This window comes from Lutzomyia longipalpis, chromosome 1 (assembly GCF_024334085.1).
Source record: "Lutzomyia longipalpis isolate SR_M1_2022 chromosome 1, ASM2433408v1".
NCBI classification, from domain to species: Eukaryota; Metazoa; Arthropoda; class Insecta; order Diptera; family Psychodidae; genus Lutzomyia; species Lutzomyia longipalpis.
Window position 1 is genome coordinate 40,285,968 of NC_074707.1, and position 19,721 is coordinate 40,305,688.

At 34.4% G+C, this 19,721-nt stretch overlaps 4 protein-coding genes across 14 annotated transcripts in view; 2 read left to right on the forward strand and 2 right to left on the reverse strand.

The window, feature by feature from the left end:
* LOC129787307 (DNA-binding protein RFX2) overlaps positions 1-19,721 on the reverse strand; it is an 865,065-nt gene that overhangs the window by 715,243 nt on the left and 130,101 nt on the right. The gene's annotated exons all lie outside the window — the stretch shown is intronic.
* The window catches only part of LOC129787346 (uncharacterized), a 58,807-nt gene that overhangs the window by 5,169 nt on the left and 33,917 nt on the right, over positions 1-19,721 (reverse strand). The window contains exons 6-7 of one of the 4 annotated variants that reach the window (XR_008750221.1): positions 916-1,103; positions 329-578 (exon numbers count right to left, since the gene is read on the reverse strand). Coding sequence is in view for 2 of the 4 variants with exons in the window: in XM_055822883.1 (XP_055678858.1) it covers positions 907-1,103 (197 nt within the window). In the remaining 2 variants the exon portion in view is untranslated. Of the gene's footprint in view, positions 1-328; positions 579-906; positions 1,104-19,721 lie in introns of all 4 variants that reach the window. The other 3 variants (XR_008750220.1, XM_055822884.1, XM_055822883.1) reach the window with 3 other exon arrangements.
* LOC129787299 (ATP-binding cassette sub-family C member 4-like) lies at positions 3,137-19,702 on the forward strand. Of its 7 annotated transcripts, none has more exons than XM_055822767.1 (10): positions 3,137-3,588; positions 4,530-4,877; positions 13,952-14,182; positions 14,286-14,493; positions 14,705-15,025; positions 15,278-17,149; positions 17,971-18,121; positions 18,182-18,412; positions 18,482-18,774; positions 18,841-19,702. In XM_055822767.1, the coding sequence occupies exons 2-10, from the start codon at positions 4,798-4,800 to the stop codon at positions 19,540-19,542; spliced, it is 4,089 nt and encodes a 1,362-aa protein (XP_055678742.1). In that variant the 5' UTR covers positions 3,137-3,588; positions 4,530-4,797; the 3' UTR covers positions 19,543-19,702. The 7 variants fall into 7 exon arrangements, with proteins under 7 accessions (XP_055678742.1, XP_055678745.1, XP_055678746.1 ...); XM_055822770.1 differs by having other exon boundaries at positions 3,137-3,444; XM_055822771.1 differs by having other exon boundaries at positions 3,577-3,659.
* On the forward strand, positions 8,920-11,975 carry LOC129787312 (uncharacterized). The gene is made up of 4 exons (XM_055822807.1): positions 8,920-9,087; positions 9,424-10,023; positions 10,137-10,202; positions 10,279-11,975. The coding sequence occupies exons 1-4, from the start codon at positions 8,925-8,927 to the stop codon at positions 11,430-11,432; spliced, it is 1,983 nt and encodes a 660-aa protein (XP_055678782.1). The 5' UTR covers positions 8,920-8,924; the 3' UTR covers positions 11,433-11,975.

Sequence of the window (19,721 nt, forward strand, 5' to 3'; positions counted from 1 at the left end):
CTGAGAGAAGACATATGAAAGACAAATCAATCAGAAGACAAACACAGGAGAGCTAAATTTACAATGATTTTTCTATTTTTTTTATAGTTTGTTTTACTACACCTAAGAAAATTTTTGTAAATTTATTAGAAATGATTTAAAAAAGAGTTTTCATGATAAAATTGTCCGAAGACTTTCAAAAATAAAAAGTTTAACTTTATTTAAAGAAATCATCTACATAAAAATAATTTTTAAAAAGAATTAAAATTTCTTAGGTGCAATAAATCCTTGAAAATTGATATTAAATCTTTTAGACAACTACACCAAATTCTCTGAAAGATTAACTTACTATTTATTTGTGGACTTTGAAGAGTTGGAAAAGTTGAGAGATATCTCTGATATATATATTTTTCTACAGTTCTAGATTTTTTTTGATGAATATTATAAATAGAATAAAATTGAGTACAAAAAAGTCTACGTTAAGATTTAAAAATTTTGGAAAGAAAATGTTGATTTTGAGAAATATCTCGCAACGATGACGTTGAAGTATCTCTCTCTTTAGATGGCATTTGATGGTCCTTTGTCCTTCTTATTGGTCTCTAACAATGTTTAAACAGAAAATTTTTTTTGGCCCAAAATGAATTTCCACGAAAATGGTCGGGAGTGATGAGGAAGAGAAAAGAAAAAAAGGAAAATTTGATATTATATCTTTTTTTCTTTTTAAAATTCAATAAAGCAAACTTTGTGTCACCTCCTTGTTTTTTTGGGGGAAGAGAAGAATTCTTTTTTTTTCTTCTCGTATCTGGGTGGTTATTCCCCCATCAGGAAGGGGGTCATGTTAGGTGGGAGTTGGGTGTGTTTTTTCTTGTGCAAATGAGAATAAATGTTCGCTATAAGTGCTTTATGAGTGTGCTTTTGAATACAAACCTTGCTTACCTAGAGATGCATTCGGTGAGTGAGGACGCAATGAGGCCATACTAGGCTGGCGTGATGGTACCCTCACCGACATCCTGGAACCGCGTCTCTCCTGCCCATGCAATAGTTTGTTCTCACGCAACAGGGACACATTCATGAGGCGTGGGTTTGGTGTGTTGAAGATTGTACGATTTTCACGCCAGCGAGCCCTTAAAAAGGCAAAGAGAGAGAAAGGAAAAGCACATTAATTTACATTTGACCATAAAATAGAGCTTTTGATTTTTTTCCTCTTCTTATTCCATTCTTTAACGGAAAGTTTCGAAGAAGGTGACTTTTTTGTGTGTTTGTTTATGTATGTTATACAATTCCCCAGAAAATTACACGAATTATATTTCAATAGCAAAAGTTCTTCATTTAAATAAAAGTTCGGAAAGTTTTTTTGGCGGGGAAGCTTTTGGAATTGATTTTTAGCGTTTTTTGGCTGATTGTTGTGAGTTCTTTTATAAGAACGGATAAGCAAGAAATCGCTGGTTTCTTCATAACTTCTTTTCATTTATTGTTAGAGTTTTACTGAATAAATTTGAGGTAAAAGATTAGCTTCAAAGCTTTGAAAAAATTATTTGTAATAATAAATTGTTTTATTTTAAAGTCGAAAGAAAATATTATTTCAAAAAGATTTAAATTAAATTTCTGAAAGATTTTGATTCTGAAAAATTGAAATGTTTCCTAATTATTTTTAAGGGTCACTCATCCAATAATTTTCCTTATATCTGCTTCTTACAATTAGTATTAATTTACAGTAAACACTTTTATTAGTCAGAAGAGCCAATTCCAGGAATCTTTTGAAATTCTTGGATTAGGACATCAAAATTGGTCTAAAAACTTAAATTCTGAACCAAAATTTCTAATCTTGTGTAAGAAATTTTTAAACTCTTTTTTAAACAAAGTCAAATATATTAAAATTGACAAGAATACTGAATAAAGTACAAAGAACAGAAAATTTTTGTTTAATTAAAAACCAGCGCGTGACTATTAAGCATTAATATTGAGTAGAGTAATAAGAGGCACAATCATTGAACGATCTCATTGATAGATTCCATAGATTCCAGTGTTACTAACTAAATATTGCGCAATATAAAAAAAAATACGTAATAAACGTCTTGAGTTGAGATAAGATATGTTAATCGCAAATACTACACATCTCTCAACTTTATCACTAGACTTGGTATGTTTTACTCTAAATTCCATGCCTTGTTATTCTCTATGAGATTAATCTAAATTGATAAGAGCTACTGATATGCTTTGTCTGGTGGAAATCTCTTCTGCTAACAATTAAGGAAATCATCTCAAAGAAAAAAGAAAACTAAATAAATAAACAAGTTGAAATTTGATGTAAGTATCTCGCATATTATTTCATACATAATATCTTACACTCAGAAAAATCTATGTGTAAAATGAAATAACAACTAAATAGTATTAGATTGATTAGATGTTAATTCAAGCTATTTAACATACTTTTCACCAAGTTGTGTTAAGTGGAATTGCTAATAGAAGAACTGTTCAATTTAATGATCAAATGGGGCCAATTTTTTGGAGCTTTTCCCTTTGTTTAATGAAGTTTGCAAATTTTCGCAGAAGTTCCCTCAATGAACTTGACATGAATTTTTCATTATAATTTACAATCATCGAATTCTTTGCTTGTATGTCTCGCCCCCAAATTAATCTTATCTTTTGGGTAACACCAAAGTGTGTTCTTTGTAGCTGTATTCGCCTCCGTGGCTGTTGGAATTTCACAACAATTCTCAATACCTCCCATCGTGTTCATTATTTGGGTCCCCCATTTAGGGTGATCCCCCGACAATCCAAGAGAAGTTTTTTTTTGGTGGAAAACTTCAATTTTCGCCGGGTTTTGGCACGTTTGGGCTGGTTAGAGGTCACCGGAAAAGGCCATAAAAAGAGTTTCTTGTTATGAAAATCAATTTCTGGAAACCATCCCAATGTCTCGATATTGATCATTTTGCACCAAGTGGGGAATGTTGTTGTGTATGCGTGCAAAATAATCGATAATGGATTTCCCGAATGTTGCTTCGCGTGTGCCGGCAAACGCGAGAATTTCTCCTCCGCGGCATAAGTCGCCACATGGATGGCAAATACACTGAGAAAAATTACATGGCGACTGTTTGTGTGCCATGCGCCATACAAAGAGGGGGAAGAGTTTCTCTATTTAAGGGGCCACAGATGCCAGTGTTCTCTCCCAGTTTATCGGACGCGAATCGCTCGAACGGAGACGGTCTTTTGCACATAAAAAAATTCCCACACATCAGTTTACAGTGAACAGCTGATCAGGGTTGTGTGGTGCAGTGCACGTGTCATAGGACCCCATTTCCTCGCCTCCCCGCCCCATTAAAGCATAAAAAGGGGGATCACTATTGTGAGAAATAAAAAAAAAGAAACTGCGGAACGTTCAATGCGAATTATTCACGTCTTTTTTGCATTTTCTTTACCAAAGACCGTTTTGAGTTTCTTCTACAACATATAGCTGTATTTTATGTGAGTTTCTTTCTTCGCGGATTTTTAGTGTCTATGAACGTGAAGCCGCCGAGTAAAAATGTGATTTTGCAGAATGTGATGTGAAGCTTTCATGGTGTGGTGATCAAACCATAATTAGATTTGGCCGATTTGGCGGATTTCAAGGTGCGAAAAAAAAACGAGACAAGCGCTTTAACTAAAAAACGGATTCATCAATTCACGTGATGTAACATACTGTAAATGCTCTTATTGAACTTATTTTTTTCTGAGTGTACGCCTCACCTTCAAACCTTCGACAGAGTTTGTTTCACTCGCTGTTTGATTTTTTTTGCTTAAAAGGATGGTTTTTCATTCACAAAAAAAATTTTAGAGCTCTTTTTCAATGAATTCTGTGAGATTTTCTTTGTGTGTGAATTTTTTTTGCCACATACAGTGACGAGCAAAATAGCATAGAATTTTTTTATGTGTGACTACCTACATATTTCTCTTTTTTTCGGTGTATTATACATAATTTATTTATCTATTCGTACCACTCATACTGGCATGTTGAGAAAGATAAGAGCTCAAGATAATCGCTAGCAGAGAAAGTATAATAGTTAATCGTTGATTGGAGCTCGGAGTGTACAGACATAAAAAAACACAAAACGCGTTCTTTGGCCAATTTTCTTTGTGTGTTTGAAAGTTCTCTTTTCTTGTATTTTAATCACAGTTTAAAGGAAAATCCAGGCATTTTATAGAATGAAACTGAGAAAAGTTTTACAAAAAAAAACGTTGTTGGTATATTAACCTCATTAAATTGCTCGAAGAATTAACAAAAAGTCTCGTAAATTTTTTCAGAGTGTAATTAACATGTTAGGGACAAATTACTTATGGAAAGTTTTTAATGGTACAATTGCCACAATTTTGCTGATCAGTGTATTTTTTTTTACATTCCTACTTCAAAAGCATTGCAATCGGTTCACAATTCAATGGAACAACTGCAGTGAGGTCGTTGCAGTTTGTTGCAGTTGCTGCATTGAGAAACTAACACACTAATCATGACTCTTTTTTTTCTACTTACATTATTTTACCACAATATTGACTCATTGATAAATTCTCTTTTGCAGATTAAACCGAGCTGTGAGAATTGGGAACGAAAAAGTGCCTCAAGGGACAACAAAAGAGTGTTGTTGATAAATCTCCACTTAAATAGTTTACAGAAGAGCAAAACTCTGTGTGTGATAAGTCTGTGAAAAATAAAAAATTCTACACAATACCAGTGCAACGAGAGACTGCCTACAAAGTGAATTTTTATCTCGTAAATAGTGCAAAGTGTTTTAATTTTTTTTCTACAAACATTAGATAGTTTTAAATAGAGCAAATAAATCTCGAAATATGAATAGAAGTCCACATACGACGACAAGGAAGCGGAATCCTGTACAGGATGCTTCATTTATGAGCAAAAGATTGTTTCTGTGAGTATTTTGCAACCATACGTGAAATGAAGATCTTTTTGGGAGAATAATACATTGAAAAAGATGAACGATTTGGCCTTTTTCTGGCATTTCAATTCATATCAATTTACATTCAATTGGAATGAATGGAAGTATTTTATCAATATTGGAAAGAACAAGAAAAAACTTTTGGTATATGAATGAGTTAGTTGAGTTGTTATTTTTGTAACATGACAAATATATATTTACCTATGCTGCCCAGTTGGCACAAAAGGTCATTATAAAGTCTAATGTGCCGAAAAGGATCGTTAGAATAACGTTGATAATTCATCAAAAATAAGTCATTTTACGTGATAATGGGGAATAAAAAAGACCCACGTTGAAAGTCAGTACACCGTCAGAATAACGTTATTGGAAGAAATTTCTGACCTTTTTCTTACGTTCTACTGACCTTTAAAATTTGAGACCAAAAGGGGAAATTTTTGACATGGCATCTCAAAAAAAATTTCCCAAACATATTTCTCTCTCTAGCATACATGGTAGCATAGGATAATGGTGTCTTCTCTATTTCCCTACCAATATACCATATTTATTAATATGGTATATTTTACAAGGAATATTTATAATTTTTTTTCGAAATTTCCTATATCTCAAATTTATATGCCGAAATACTTTACCGTCGCAAATAAGTCAAAAAGAACCTAAAATGGACCTTTCATTAAAAATTAATTATTTTTTATAAAAATTTTTGAAATATTTCTGATGATAGAAAAAAGATTTTGTCTTTACTACTCATTTAAAATGTCTTAGACATCCTTCCTATTGCTTAAAATGCTGACCCGGCTTGATTCAAAAGCAATTAAATATCCTGAATTTCGCTATAAAATTTATTGATACTCCCGGACACTTAAATCTACGCCATATCTCGTAGCTTAAAAATTTTTGTCACATATATTGTATTTGGCCGAAAGACTGAAAATATCAGAAAAGTTATATGTTTTTCAGACCAATGCAAGGAAATTTCATTACTAAACACGAATAATTCTATTTTCACTTCACAAGGCGTGTTGTTTAAACGTTTCTCCGTATTTAAGCATGTATTATGAAAAATAGTGATTTAATATTTTGGTATCTACTTTATATTTCAATTCAATAAAATTGGTAGCAAACATTAGGTATAAGTAACCTTAAACTTTTAAATATACGCGCATCAATCAAATACAAGGTGTTGCAAATTTTGAATTCTCGATAAATAATACCTATGTATAACATTAAAAAAATGAAAGTAAAATATGTACGTACATACTTGCATTGATTTATTGGAGACAACCTTCTTAATTTTTTTTAAAATGTACCTAGGTATAGAAAAACCCATCATTATGAAAATGAGGATATGCAATAAAACTTTGAAGAAATGGTACCGCTTAAGACAAGGGTACTTGTCTGCAAAACACATGTTTGGAAAAACCCTTAATGTGAGACTTTGGTTACTTTGCCTGGGAAAACCCTTAAATGTTTATGACCTAAAAAATTTTGCACTCAGAATTTAAAAGATGTTCCGACAAAAATATTGCTAACAGGCTTAACACATTTTGTCTCACAATAAATAAAGATTAGATCTCTGTTTAGTAACCCAGATTATTTACGAAGAGATTTAACGATCTTTTCTCCTTCGGGTATATATATCCCTGAAACTTTTTTAAAATTTCAGTTCTTTGACGACCGCGAAAGGATACTTTAGTTCAGTAACTTGAGTTAAGTCACCAGCAACACAATTTTTTGTTCAGAGTGTAATTTAATTTAATTGCATTTTAATCTGAGAGTAAAACAAGTGCTGTTTAATTGTGCAGTGAATTCGAATAATAGTAAGGGTGAGATAAAAATGTACAAAATCGTCAGGACCCTAGAAAATGGAAAGAACCGTCTTTCCATTGTTCCAAATGGATGGGAAAAGAACAATAAATTGTATTGGCCTCCGAAAAAGCATTCTAAGCTGATAAATGACCCTCTTTCTGAGCCAGGTAAGTTAACCATTCAAATATTACGATTACTTATTTAATAATCGAAATGATTCCAGAGGATGACTGGCTTGCATTCGACTGTGAACTAGAACGCGATGGATTTAACTCATTCGCAGAAGCTGAAATAGATTTGAAGAGATTACTGGGTGATTTAAACAATCACTTAAGAAAAGCTCCAAAAGAGAAAAGAAGAAACAAAGCCGTAATTTATAAAGAGTTTCGTTCCCTTGTTGATGAGTGTGTGGACGAAAGGATCAATGAGAACCATGAAAACAGATCGACTTTCGACGAACTTAGATCACGCTCAGAAAATAACTTCAGTTCTGATATAATAACAGACATCGCCGACCCTCAAACGCAGATTCAATTTGACGAATCAGTACAAATGGATCTTGACAACAGTCAGAACAATGATGATACATTTTCACATGCAATTTTACCTGTGAACAATGATGACAGTGGCACTTCGATTACCAGTACAAATGATTGTAAGTAATTTGTTGAATGAATTAATAGAATTTCTTTTTTTTTTTTAATTTTAATGTTTCCGAATAAATTTAAAAAAATTGTTATACCATGCGTGAATATTAAAAACACTTTTTTTTTCTTTCATAGTGGTTTTGCTGGAGTTGAGAAAAAATAATGACATTCTTCAGGAAATCCAAGATCAGCTTAAAGAACGAAACAGCCATCTTCGCACGATTTCTGAAGTTACTATGAGTACAAATGTAATGGTTAAGAAGCTGATGGATGCACAAGGAAGAGACCATGGGGAACAGGAACTTGAGGAAAAGGAAATTCAAAAAATGCCCATTCGTCGCCGTCGCGACTTGGAAGACTTTGAATTAAAGCTTTCTGATAAGGAATTTTTCAAAAATCACAAAAAGGAGTTAATTAAAGTAGCAGGTTGCGGTAAGAACAGGGGAATCAAGTCCACGAAAATTGCTTATGAAGTTGCAGATAGACTTTTTAAGAGAAAACTTCTAACCAAATTTTCTTGGACTGGAAAAGGTAATAAGTGCAATTTTTCTCAATTAAGCAACACGTTCACTTTGTTTTTTGCGGTTATCAATTGTGCAGATAACACATTTACAAAAATGGAATGCAAGAACTTTTTTGTGAACAAGCTACTTAAACACTCTCGTACTCGATTTAATGAAGAAGATCGTAAGAAGAATAGATTAACAAGTTCTGTTGTTATTAATTAATAGAGAAAAGACTAAGTACGTTGTTTTTTTTTCAATTTTGGCTTAATAAACGTTTCAGAACATTTATCAGAAATTTTTAATTAACGCGTTAAACGAAAAGAGAAATTGCTGAATGCAAAGAAGGTTTAAGTATAATTGATTTTTTTTAAACTAGGGCTATATTAGCGCCAATCATGTATTAAATATAAACAAAGACTAGCTGCATTAACTATAAAATACCTACATAACTATTTACTTATTCTTATTATAATTTTATGTCAATTGGTCAGTGAAGAATATTCAAAAATTTAAACAAATATAATGTAAGTGTTAAAACTTCATTTTAATGGAGAAACTTATGATAATCAATAAACAATTTATATAGAAAAATGTGAATGTTTTTTTTATAGGAAAATTCTTAAGAAAATTTGAGTTTCTAGATCTGTGTGTACCGTAAAGATCTACCTCGGCTGTCAAATTTACAAACCGTGTTCTCATCTTCAGAAAAATCCATCTCTTAGTTATAAAATGTGGACTTCCTTAATTTATCACCATATGTGTTTACACAAGACGAGGGCGCTGTTAAGCATTTTTATAACAATTATGGAGGCAGAGGTGGTAATTCTCGAAAATCTAGAATTTTATAACACTATTGTGAACAGACCTTTAGAAAGTCAGGATATTTCATTATGACTTTATTCATGTCAGTTGTTGACATTTCAGTGTCAGCTTGCAAAAGTTTGAAAAGGTCATTTTATCCGAAAAGCGAATGACGCGGTTTGTTTAGCTGTGCATCTACTACTTGATATGAACGCATTTTCTTGTTTTTTTTATTCGATTAATATTTTAAAAATTGAAAAATGGAACGAAGATCATTCAGATATAGTTCAAGCTATTATAGAAAAATTGATGCATTGCGAAAAAGTTTAAATAATACGTATAATACTAATCAAGTTTTAAATATAAGTGTCGGCAATGACATTGCAGAAGAAAATGAGACTTCAATGGACATTGATTTTGAAGGTAAGAGAAAAATGTCAAGTAAAAGAAAAAAAAATTTGATTTTTTGTTAGCTTAGTTTGATCTTATAATAAGGGTTCTAACCTCAAAATAAGGGAGCTATTGCACTAAAGTTCTAAGAATTTGATGCTTAAGATTTTACATAGAAAGAACGAGAAAAAACAGCGTTGTTGTATCTCTCGTACTCACATAGAGGTTATGTTATGATGCTCAAGCATTTGGAGCTTAAGTGTAATAGCCCCGTAAATGAGTGATGCTTTAACACTTTATATGTAATATAAAGAAATTAAAGACTAGATTTCTTTAGAAATAAGTTATAGAATTTACTTTCTTTTGCAGAAGAGAATATTAATTTGGATTATTCATCAGATGAAAATACTGAAGATGAGGAGGAATATAATACACCAGATCTGCATAATGATATTCATATCTGGGCAATCGAGCATGACATAAAACATGACGCACTTACAAAATTATTGCATATTTTGAGACAATTTCCAATGTTTCAATATCTACCTTTAGATGCGCGTACAATCTTAGAAACACCAAGGCATATAGATGTGAAGCCAATGGGAAACGGAGAAATGTGGTATCATGGAGTTAAAACCGTTGTCTGTAAACAACTTGAACAACTGAATATAGACAATTTACCAAAAATATCAATCAGGTTTCATGTAGATGGTCTTCAAGTATTTAAAAGCTCAAAGATTGATGTATGGCCAATATTATGTGCCATTGATGAGCTTCCTAATATTCCACCACAAGTTGTTGCAATCTATTGTGGAAACGGTAAGCCTTCCTGTGTGTCGGAATACTTTGAAAAATTTATTCCAGATGTTCAGGATCTAATAAGGAATGGTTTGAAGATTGGCATGCACCATATTATAGTCTCTATTAAGAGCTTTTTGTGTGATCTTCCCGCGCGAGCATTTGTTAAAGGTATAATATTTATTATTTTATTTTAATTTCTATTATGACAGAATTTGGATATGATAGAGATGTGATGGAAAATATGTTTTTTAAAGGTACCTATAAATCTTAATTATTTTTAGGTACCGTGTATTATAATCACAGATATGGATGCAGTAAATGCACAGTTGAAGGAGAAAATGATCCAGGTAAAATATACATTTATTCGCCATATTCACCATATTGTTTGATCTAGTATATAATGTACTATATTTTTAATTGTAGGACCACGAATGAGCTATCCTACATTGAATGCTCCTAAGAGAACTAATGAAAGTTTTAGGAGACGTCAAGATCCCTCGCATCACCATGAAACATCTATTATTGAAGAATTGCCAATCGACATGATTACAGCATTTCCAGTTTCCGATGATCTTCATTTACTGCACCTAGGTGTTATGAAAAGATTAGTTTTAGGTTGGATGGAAGGTAAATTTAATTACCACTCAAAATGGCCAGCTGCAATTACTAAAAAAGTCTCTAGAAGGTTGGTTAAGCTTAATTATTACAGACCAAAAGAACTTCATCGTAATATCAGAGATTTGAATGAGATTTCTAGATGGAAGGCAACTGAGTGGCGAACTTTCCTTATGTATACCGGTGTTGTAATTTTAAAAGATATTCTCAAAGAAGATGTTTTTTATAATTTCTTATTACTTTTCTGTAGTGTAACAATTTGCGAATCTCGTCATTATCACCACTTACTGCCAGTTGCGGAAGCCATGTTACAAGAATTTGTAAAAACATATATACAGCTCTATGGTCGCGATCAAATTGTTATGAATATTCACAGCATCATACACGTGGTTGATGACGTTCGAAATCATGGGCCATTATTATCCATGTCTACTTATCCCTTTGAAAACGAATTGCAAAGTATTAAAAAAAAAGTGAGAAATGGAAATCGTCCACTCGTTCAAATTGCTCGAAGACAAATGGAAAAATCTTATGTGGACTTGCTAAAAGCAAAAAAGGTTAAAGTATATCCAAAGTTGGACAAAAAGATATCAAATTCACACGAACTCGATGAATGTTCTGGTACCTATAAGGCCCTAGACTTAAGAAAAGATTTTACACTAAAGGGTGATCATAAAAATTGTTGGTTTATGAATTACTCAAATGAAATTGTCAGAGTTATAAATATTACACAGCACAATTCAGAAATTGTTATTTATGGTCAAAAGGTACGAGAAATTTCAGATTATTTTACTCAAGTTATTAAATCATCAACCTTGAATATTTATTGCTCCTCAGATTTAGTTTATGATAGAAAGAGAATTTATAAATTGTCTGAAATTAAATGTAAAATGTTTGGTATGGAACATAAGTCTAAGACAATTTTTATTCCGCTTTTACATACCCTCTTTTATACCCTTTAAACCGATTAAATTGTGTAAAAGGAAAGAAGCAAAGATTTGTAAATAAATTTGTTATCATAATATAAAAATGAAAAAAATATAAATAAAGTATCGATAATGGGCCTTATTCAGCGACCAAGAAACCCTTGAAATTCGCTTGAAATCTTGAAATATCAGTACAAAATTCAAAGATTTCAATGGTTTCTTGGTCGCTGAATTAGGCCCAATGTTACACTTTTTAAATGCTTTATATATAATGCTATTATAAAAAAGCGCTGTTATTATAATTTAGAATTAATTCTATAACTGTGCACAAAATGTATAAGTAGTAATTTAAAAAATAATTGGTTTTACATAAAATTGAAAATAAAATCATAAATCATATCTCACACATATGGAAATGAGTCTTTTGAATCTCAGAAACTCTAAGAGGGTTTCTTTACGTTCGGATGTCCCATTTCTAACTTCATTGCTGCCGTACAAAACTTTGTAGAAGGTCTTGTAAGACACATACGCACAATCTTGGTCACCCGCATAAGCATTCTTCCCTATAGTTATATGACATGCGCGAAATACTAAAATTGCGACAATAAATGACGAATTTCTCAATGAACAAGACCTGGCGCACCCTCATTATGATCTTCTTTAACGATTTCATTGATCATTTTGATCATTTTTATTGATTTATTCGAGAAAATCGTGAAAAACCTAAACCAAAACAAACGCCTGTCAAAGGTCAAAAGAAGAGTGCAGAAATACAAAAAAGAAATATCCCACGCAGTCTTTCTCTTTCTGTCTCTCCCTCAACACCAAAGGTTGGTGGAGGGTAAGTATACTTACGGTATTCTGACGTTGAGATTTCGGCAGGAATTTTAGCCAAAGTTGATGGAGGGTCAGAAATGTTGTGCTTTCTTACGGTATACTGACGTTGTTAAGGAAGAAATTGAAAGTATATTTTTATATAATAAATGAGATTCTTCTGCTCAAAAAGGCTTCTAAAACAACTTGCTATCTTTCAAATAATCATTTTAATGCATTTATATGCCATTTTAATTAGTTTTTGATGATAGAAAAAATGATTGATTTTTCATCTTACTGACCTTTAATGACTTATTTTTGACGATATTCCAACGTTTACACAAAAAATTGAATTTATGCGAAAATATTGAAGTAAATGAAGCAAAAACGTCTTTTGACCATTTTTTACGATAATTTAACGTTATTATAACGTTAATAAATAGTAAGTAAAGTCAAAGTTATTATGTGTTAGCTGGGTGACGACAAAATATGATAAATAAATGAAAGCTTTTTATATCTACTCATATCTTTTAGAAAAACTATTGAAGTCAATTTGGGTAATTTTGTTGGTTTAAAAGTGAAAAATAAATTTTATATCAAAAAATAAAATGTAAGAAAATTCAGTAAATGTAAATAATCCTTTGTATTGTAGGCTCTTCGTCATATCGAACGTCTTGTTGTTGTCTTGTCTGTTTAAATGGTTTAAATGCTCTTTATGACTAATTTAAAAACAAACAAAAAAACTAAATAAATGCTCATGCAAAAATTTTACACCTTTAATAGTTTTTTTTTGTATAAAATATTAAAATTTATAACACCAGTATAGGTATGTCTAAAACCTCTAAAACAGTTGTTTTAAACCTATAAAAAATATGCCAATAAAAGCATGACCTTAGCCATTAAGTAATTAAATATAATTCATAAAAATTATCAGCCAAATGTAAACCAAATGTGTTATCATAGACATGTCTCGTATATAAATAGACCCATAAACTCCGTAAACTAATTGACTTAAGTTTTTTTTTTTAATTCAAGCGGTTAATTAATAATAATATCTCATTATGAAATATTACTTACCGATAATAATTATTAATTAGTTTAATCATTTAGTTATTTTGAAAAGATGTTTATTCGCGTATCTAGGCAATTATGCCTAGATAATGTTTTTTTCGTTTAAACAAATGTATATTAAAAATAAATTAGAAAGAAAAGAAAAGAATCATCATTTTTAAATTCTTTTTTTACTCTGATACTACCTATATGTATTTACTTATTCTATCAGTTAATTATCATCTTCTTACGATGATTTTATGACACTAGACGATGATGATTGTTGCTTTATGCAAGATTTTATATGAATTTGAGAAATAAGCACACATAGCTACCTGTATTTCACTACATACATGTAGTTTTATATGACCTAGAGCAAGGTAATTCGTGATTAATTATTTTTGGTCATGTCAGAATATCTATGTAGGTATGGTATGTAACGTACATATGTATGTTTGAATAAATCGATTTTATTCATTATATGGGAGCTTTTTCTTCACGATTAATTGGGTAATTAATTAGATTTATTCATTGAAGCTTTCGCTGATGAATTATAGCTTTACCAAAAAGCTAGAAAAATCGTCTTAAAACGACGAAGAAATAATTCTTATTTCCACTCATAATTTTCTTAATCTTAAAAATGATCTTAAATGAACTAAATAAAATATTTTATCCCATCTTTTTCTATATAGATATTTGGTAGACTTATTCCGGATAGGAAGGAATCGTTCAATAGAGGATAGTGATATTTATGAGACATTGCCTGAGCATAAAAGTGAGGGGCTCTCTGATAAATTCCACAAATTATGGACAGAGGAGCTAAAGAGGAAATCCCCATCGCTCTTGCGAATGTACACAAGAGCGTACGGGTGGTCAGTGATAGGCCTAGGATTTCTATTTTGCATCATAGAGACAACTACAAGGTAAAGTGCCCACAAGTTGCCTGAGAATTTCATCATCTTGATGAAAATGATGAAATGATTTCACTTTGATAAGCAACGATATGTTTTTTTATGGTGCTCACAGAATTGCCCAGCCACTGTGCCTTGGTGGCTTAGTGACGTACTTCTCACCGGGTGAGACGACTGTAACCAAGTCGGAAGCCTATATGTACGCCGTGGGGATTATTCTGTCTTCCCTTATCCCAGTCTGCATCTTCCATCCCTTTATCCTTTTCATCTTCCAGCAGGGGATGAAAATTCGCGTGGCGACTTGTACATTGATGTATGAAAAGGTGAGTTTTGCGTATTTTCTCTCCGTCTGTCTTTAGCTCCCTAATCCAGTATCAGTCACAAATCAAACTGATAAGGATGAATTTATAATTTAATCATTCTCTTATCGCTTTAAAGAGCAGGAAGACATGCCGATGATTTACAGCCGGCAGGATTGGGATTTTATGATCTCCCAACAAATGCAAATTTGCTTATCTGGATGTCTTTTTGCAGGTGATGCGACTGTCCAAATGCACAACGTTCGACGGCCTCAATGGGCAGGTTATTAACTTGATGTCCAATGATGTGGGCAGGTATGATGTTGCGATGGCTTTTCTGCATGACCTGTGGAAGGGGCCACTCGAAGCGCTTCTCCTGGGATATTTCATCTATCGGGAAATTGGTGTTTCCGGTATTCTGGGGATGGCTTTCCTGCTCGGATTTATCCCTCTGCAAGCTTACATTGGACGCAAAGCAGCCACTTATCGACTTCGTACAGCCAAAAGGACTGATATCCGGATACGATTTATGAATGAAATTATTCAGGGCATTCAGGTACGGAATATATAATATTTTATGAAAATCTTTGCAGAAAATATATAAAGATTTTTATCGATTTCGAAGGATGAATTTTCTGAATTTTCAAGAAAATTCAAGAAGAATGAAATGGAACGTTTTATCGTAAAGTTTATGCTTTCATATTTTCTCGTTTTATTTCTGACCCGAAAAAATTCTCCTCATAAAAAAAATACATAGACAATTTTCCAGATAACATAAATTTTCCTAATACAAAAATGTATTTAATAGGTGATAAAAATGTACGCCTGGGAGAAGTCCTTTGCTGCAATGGTGGACAAAGTTCGCCGAAAGGAAATAAATGCAATCCGGGGGTCATTCTATGTACGAGCAACGTTCTACTGCTTCATTTTAATCTCCAAATTCTCCCTGTTTATCAGTCTCATGTCCTACATCTACTTTGGCAATATATTCACTGCCCGCAAAGTATTTATCGTGTCCTCCTTCTACAATGTTCTCAATGAATCAATGGTTCATTTCTGGCCACTGGCCATTACAACTTGTGCCGAGGCGTACATTTCGATAAAGAGAATCAATGAATTCCTACTGAGGAGTGAGACCAAAGAGCGACCCCTGGAGAATGAGGATCACGGAGGAGATGCAATTGTTGCCAATGGGAAGACTGAGAAGGAGATCACGGATAATGTTAAGCGAAAGATGCTAATGCTGCGAAAGACGATGAATGTCAATGGGAAGAGCGATGGGGAACATTTGCTACCACCGAGAATTGATAATGAGGCAGCCGAGCACAAGGGGGTGATCCTGAAGAATGTTACTGCCCTGTGGAATAGTGATGGGACACGGAATGGGCTCAATTCAGTTGATTTGGAGGTAAAAGAGGGCAGGATGTGTGCTGTTATTGGCCCTGTGGGTTCTGGGAAGACTACCCTTCTGCAGGTAATTATTGGAGAGTTGGAACTGGATGAGGGGACAATTGAAGTCAATGGTCGTGTAAGCTATGCAGCCCAGGAGCCGTGGCTCTTTGAGGGGAGCATTAGGAGGAATATTATCTTCGTGGAGGAATACGATGAGGCGAGGTATCATGAGGTGATTAAAGTCTGTGCCCTGCAGAGAGATCTGGACATGTTCCCCCATGGAGATGCTACGATTGTAGGGGAGCGTGGGGTGAGCTTAAGTGGTGGCCAGAAGGCACGAGTCAGCTTAGCCAGGGCAATCTACAGACGAGCTGACATCTACCTCCTGGATGATCCTCTATCCGCCGTGGATACCCAAGTGGGAAAACACATCTTCGAGCGATGCATCAGACGTTTCCTTGCTGACAAAGTCGTAATCCTCGTGACGCATCAACTGCAGTACCTCAAGGATATTCGCCAGATTGTTCTCCTAAATGGTGGGAGGATTGAGATGCAAGGATCCTACGATGAGATTCGCCAGAGCAATCTTGAGTCCATTCTTTCTCTAGCTCCCGACGAGAGCCAAGAGCCACAGACACCGGTGGCTGAGCAAAAGCTGAAAACCTTCCCGTCCCAGGTGGACTTTAAGGGGCAGGATGACTCTCTCGTGGAGGAGGAGAAAGAAACTCAAGCTATTGGCTCTGTGAGCCTCAATGTCTACAAATCCTATTTCAAAGCAATCGAGAACACCTGTTTCATTGTATTTGTCTTTGTTGTCTTCATCCTCTCGCAATTTGCCATCAGTGGGACGGATTACTTCGTGGCTCAGTGGGTTAACTGGGAGGAATCTCTTGTTTTGGATCAAACAAACAATACGGATCTCATTGCTAGTAATTTTGCCATAAACACCACAACCACCTTGCCGAATTTACTGGAGGAAAATTCAACTGATGAGGTACTCATTGAGCCAATTTCAACGGAAGAAGATTCCCAGAGGCAATTCTTTATGATAATCTATGGATGCCTTATGCTGACACTCCTCTACTTGGTCATCCAGAGAACTTTTGCCTTCTTCAAGCTTTGCCTTATGGCCTCCACAAAGCTCCACGATCGCCTCTTTCGTGGCATTACCCGGGCTACAATGTGGTTCTTCAACAACAACCCATCTGGAAGGATTCTCAATAGATTCTCCAAGGATATCGGAGGGATTGACAGTCAGCTACCCAACAACCTTATTGACTGCATTAATGTAAGTAACAAAAAAAAACCAACTTTCCCACGTTTTATCTCCTTTGAGAATTTTCCCCCAAAGTTTTCTATATAGGAGGAACTTTCGAACTTTTGCAAAAGCTCACGATGAACTTTTGTATCTTGTGAGATTTTTTAACTGCTTTCGGGGACTTTTTTTCTTCAGAAGGATTTTCATCACAATGTTCGATTTGAGTAATGAATAATTTAGGAGGTGATATAAAATCACGCTGTATGAGAATTTTAAAAGTTTCCCCAGAAAAAGTTTTATGAATGATATATTTTTTTTAATATTTTGAAAAGAGTTTTTGTTGGGAAAAGAAAGAAAGAAAAAGCTTTAATTCTTTGGGGGTTTTGATGAATTTCTCTTCCTTTGTGGAAGAGAATCCTCTCGAAGAGTAAGAGGAAGTACCCACCACAAGTGCACAACACTCATTTTTCTCTCTCTCTTTGCTCGACTTTCCCAACACTTTAATAAGATGAGAAAAACCTTTAAGAACTTACAAATGAAGTTACTAAATCTTGCAATGAGCAAGAAAATTAACGACTTGTCTGATTTTAAGCACCGAGGACTCTTGAGGATGTTTTTCTTCCTCATCAATCATGCTTTTTTCATCCCCAAAAAAATCCACAATAGTTATGTCTGGAGAGCTTTTTGCAAGGAAAATGTCTCATTTCTCTTTACACGGCGATTTTCTTCTGTTGGTCTTTTCAATTTGAATGGAAGAGAATATGCAAAAAAGAGGAATTTTTCGTGAAAAATTGCTCAAAATATCCTTCTGCGTTTTATTGTATGCAAATTCTCTTATTTCTTCCTTACAGTTCTTCCTTGAGGTTGCTGCAGTAATGGTTGTTGTGGGCATCGTTAATTTCTGGATGATTATTCCGACCATAGTTATGTCTATTCTACTTTATGCAATCAGGTGGATTTACATCAATACCGGAAGGAGCATTAAACGTCTAGAATCAATGAGTAAGAATTTAAATTAATTTACATTAATATTTTTGAAATTAATTTCCATTTTTCCTGCAGCACGTAGTCCAATCTTTTCCCACGTAAATGCAACTCTTCAGGGCTTATCAACCATTCGTGCTCTCAAAGCACAAAAATATCTTCTGTCTGAATTTCATCTGCACCAGAATGTTAATTCTTCCGCTTGGTACATGTACATCTCAACCGCAAGATCTTTTGCAATGTGGTTGGATTTAATTTGCTGCATCTACATTGCCATTGTAACACTCAGCTTCCTCTTCTTGGACAACCGTAAATCACATCTCATTAAAGTTTATTCTCGAGTTCAATGTCTCAATGAATTTGTTTGATGTATTGCAGAAACTTTGGGTGGAAACGTGGGGTTGGCTATAATGCAAGTTAACTCTTTGATTGGGATGTGTCAGTGGGGGATGCGTCAAACAGCAGAGTTGGAGAATATGATGACTTCTGTGGAGCGTGTCCTGGAGTATGCAGACCTACCCTCGGAGGCTGCTCTTGAAACTGAAGCAAAGCATCGTCCATTCAAGGGATGGCCCAATCAGGGAGCTCTGTCATTCAACAATCTATCCCTGAGGTATTCAGCTACAAGCGAGGTTGTCCTTAAGGACATGAACTTCTCAATTAGAGCAGGGGTGAGTGAACAGAAAAATCAGGAAGCTTTTAGCAATTTTTACAATTCGGTTTTCTATACTTTTCAGGAAAAAATAGGAATCGTTGGACGAACAGGAGCAGGAAAATCCTCAATAATTCAGGCCTTGTTCCGCTTAGCTCCCATTGAGGGAAAAATTGAAATTGATGGCATTGATACGCAAACATTGGGCTTGCATGATCTCCGTAGCAACATTTCCATAATCCCACAAGATCCAATCCTCTTTTCTGGGTCATTGCGTGCAAATCTTGATCCATTTGACGAGCGCAAGGATGCGGAGATTTGGAGCGCCCTCGAAGGCGTTGAGCTGAAGGAAGTTGTCACAGCTCTAGCAGGTGCAATTGACTGTCGCATGGCAGATGGTGGATCAAACTTCAGTATGGGACAGAGGCAACTTGTCTGCCTGGCAAGAGCCATTCTCCGGGACAATCGCATCCTCGTTCTCGATGAGGCAACAGCAAATGTTGATCCTGAAACCGATCGACTCATCCAGACGACGATTAGGACGCGTTTTGCTCACTGCACGGTACTCACGATTGCTCACAGGCTGCACACAGTCATGGATAGTGATCGTGTGTTGGTGGTTGATGCAGGACGTGTTGTGGAGTTTGGAGCCCCCCATGAGCTTCTTCAGCGCTCCGGAGGACATCTCAAGGCTCTAGTAGATCAAACGGGCCCTGCCACATCTACACTTCTTGCCCAAATTGCCGAAGAAACCTTCAACAGGGCTGAGCAGAAGAAGAATAAATAATTCGTGCGCATATCTCACACTGCAACTCATCAGTATTTCAAAATACTTATATAAAAACTTAAAAAAAAAGAATTTAAGGACGATTGAGATGTGTAGTTAGTTGAATTTCAAATTGCATGCAATAGTTTAGCAAATATACAGTGTGATTTCTTTTCTTAAATCCTCATTTCTCTTGTCCA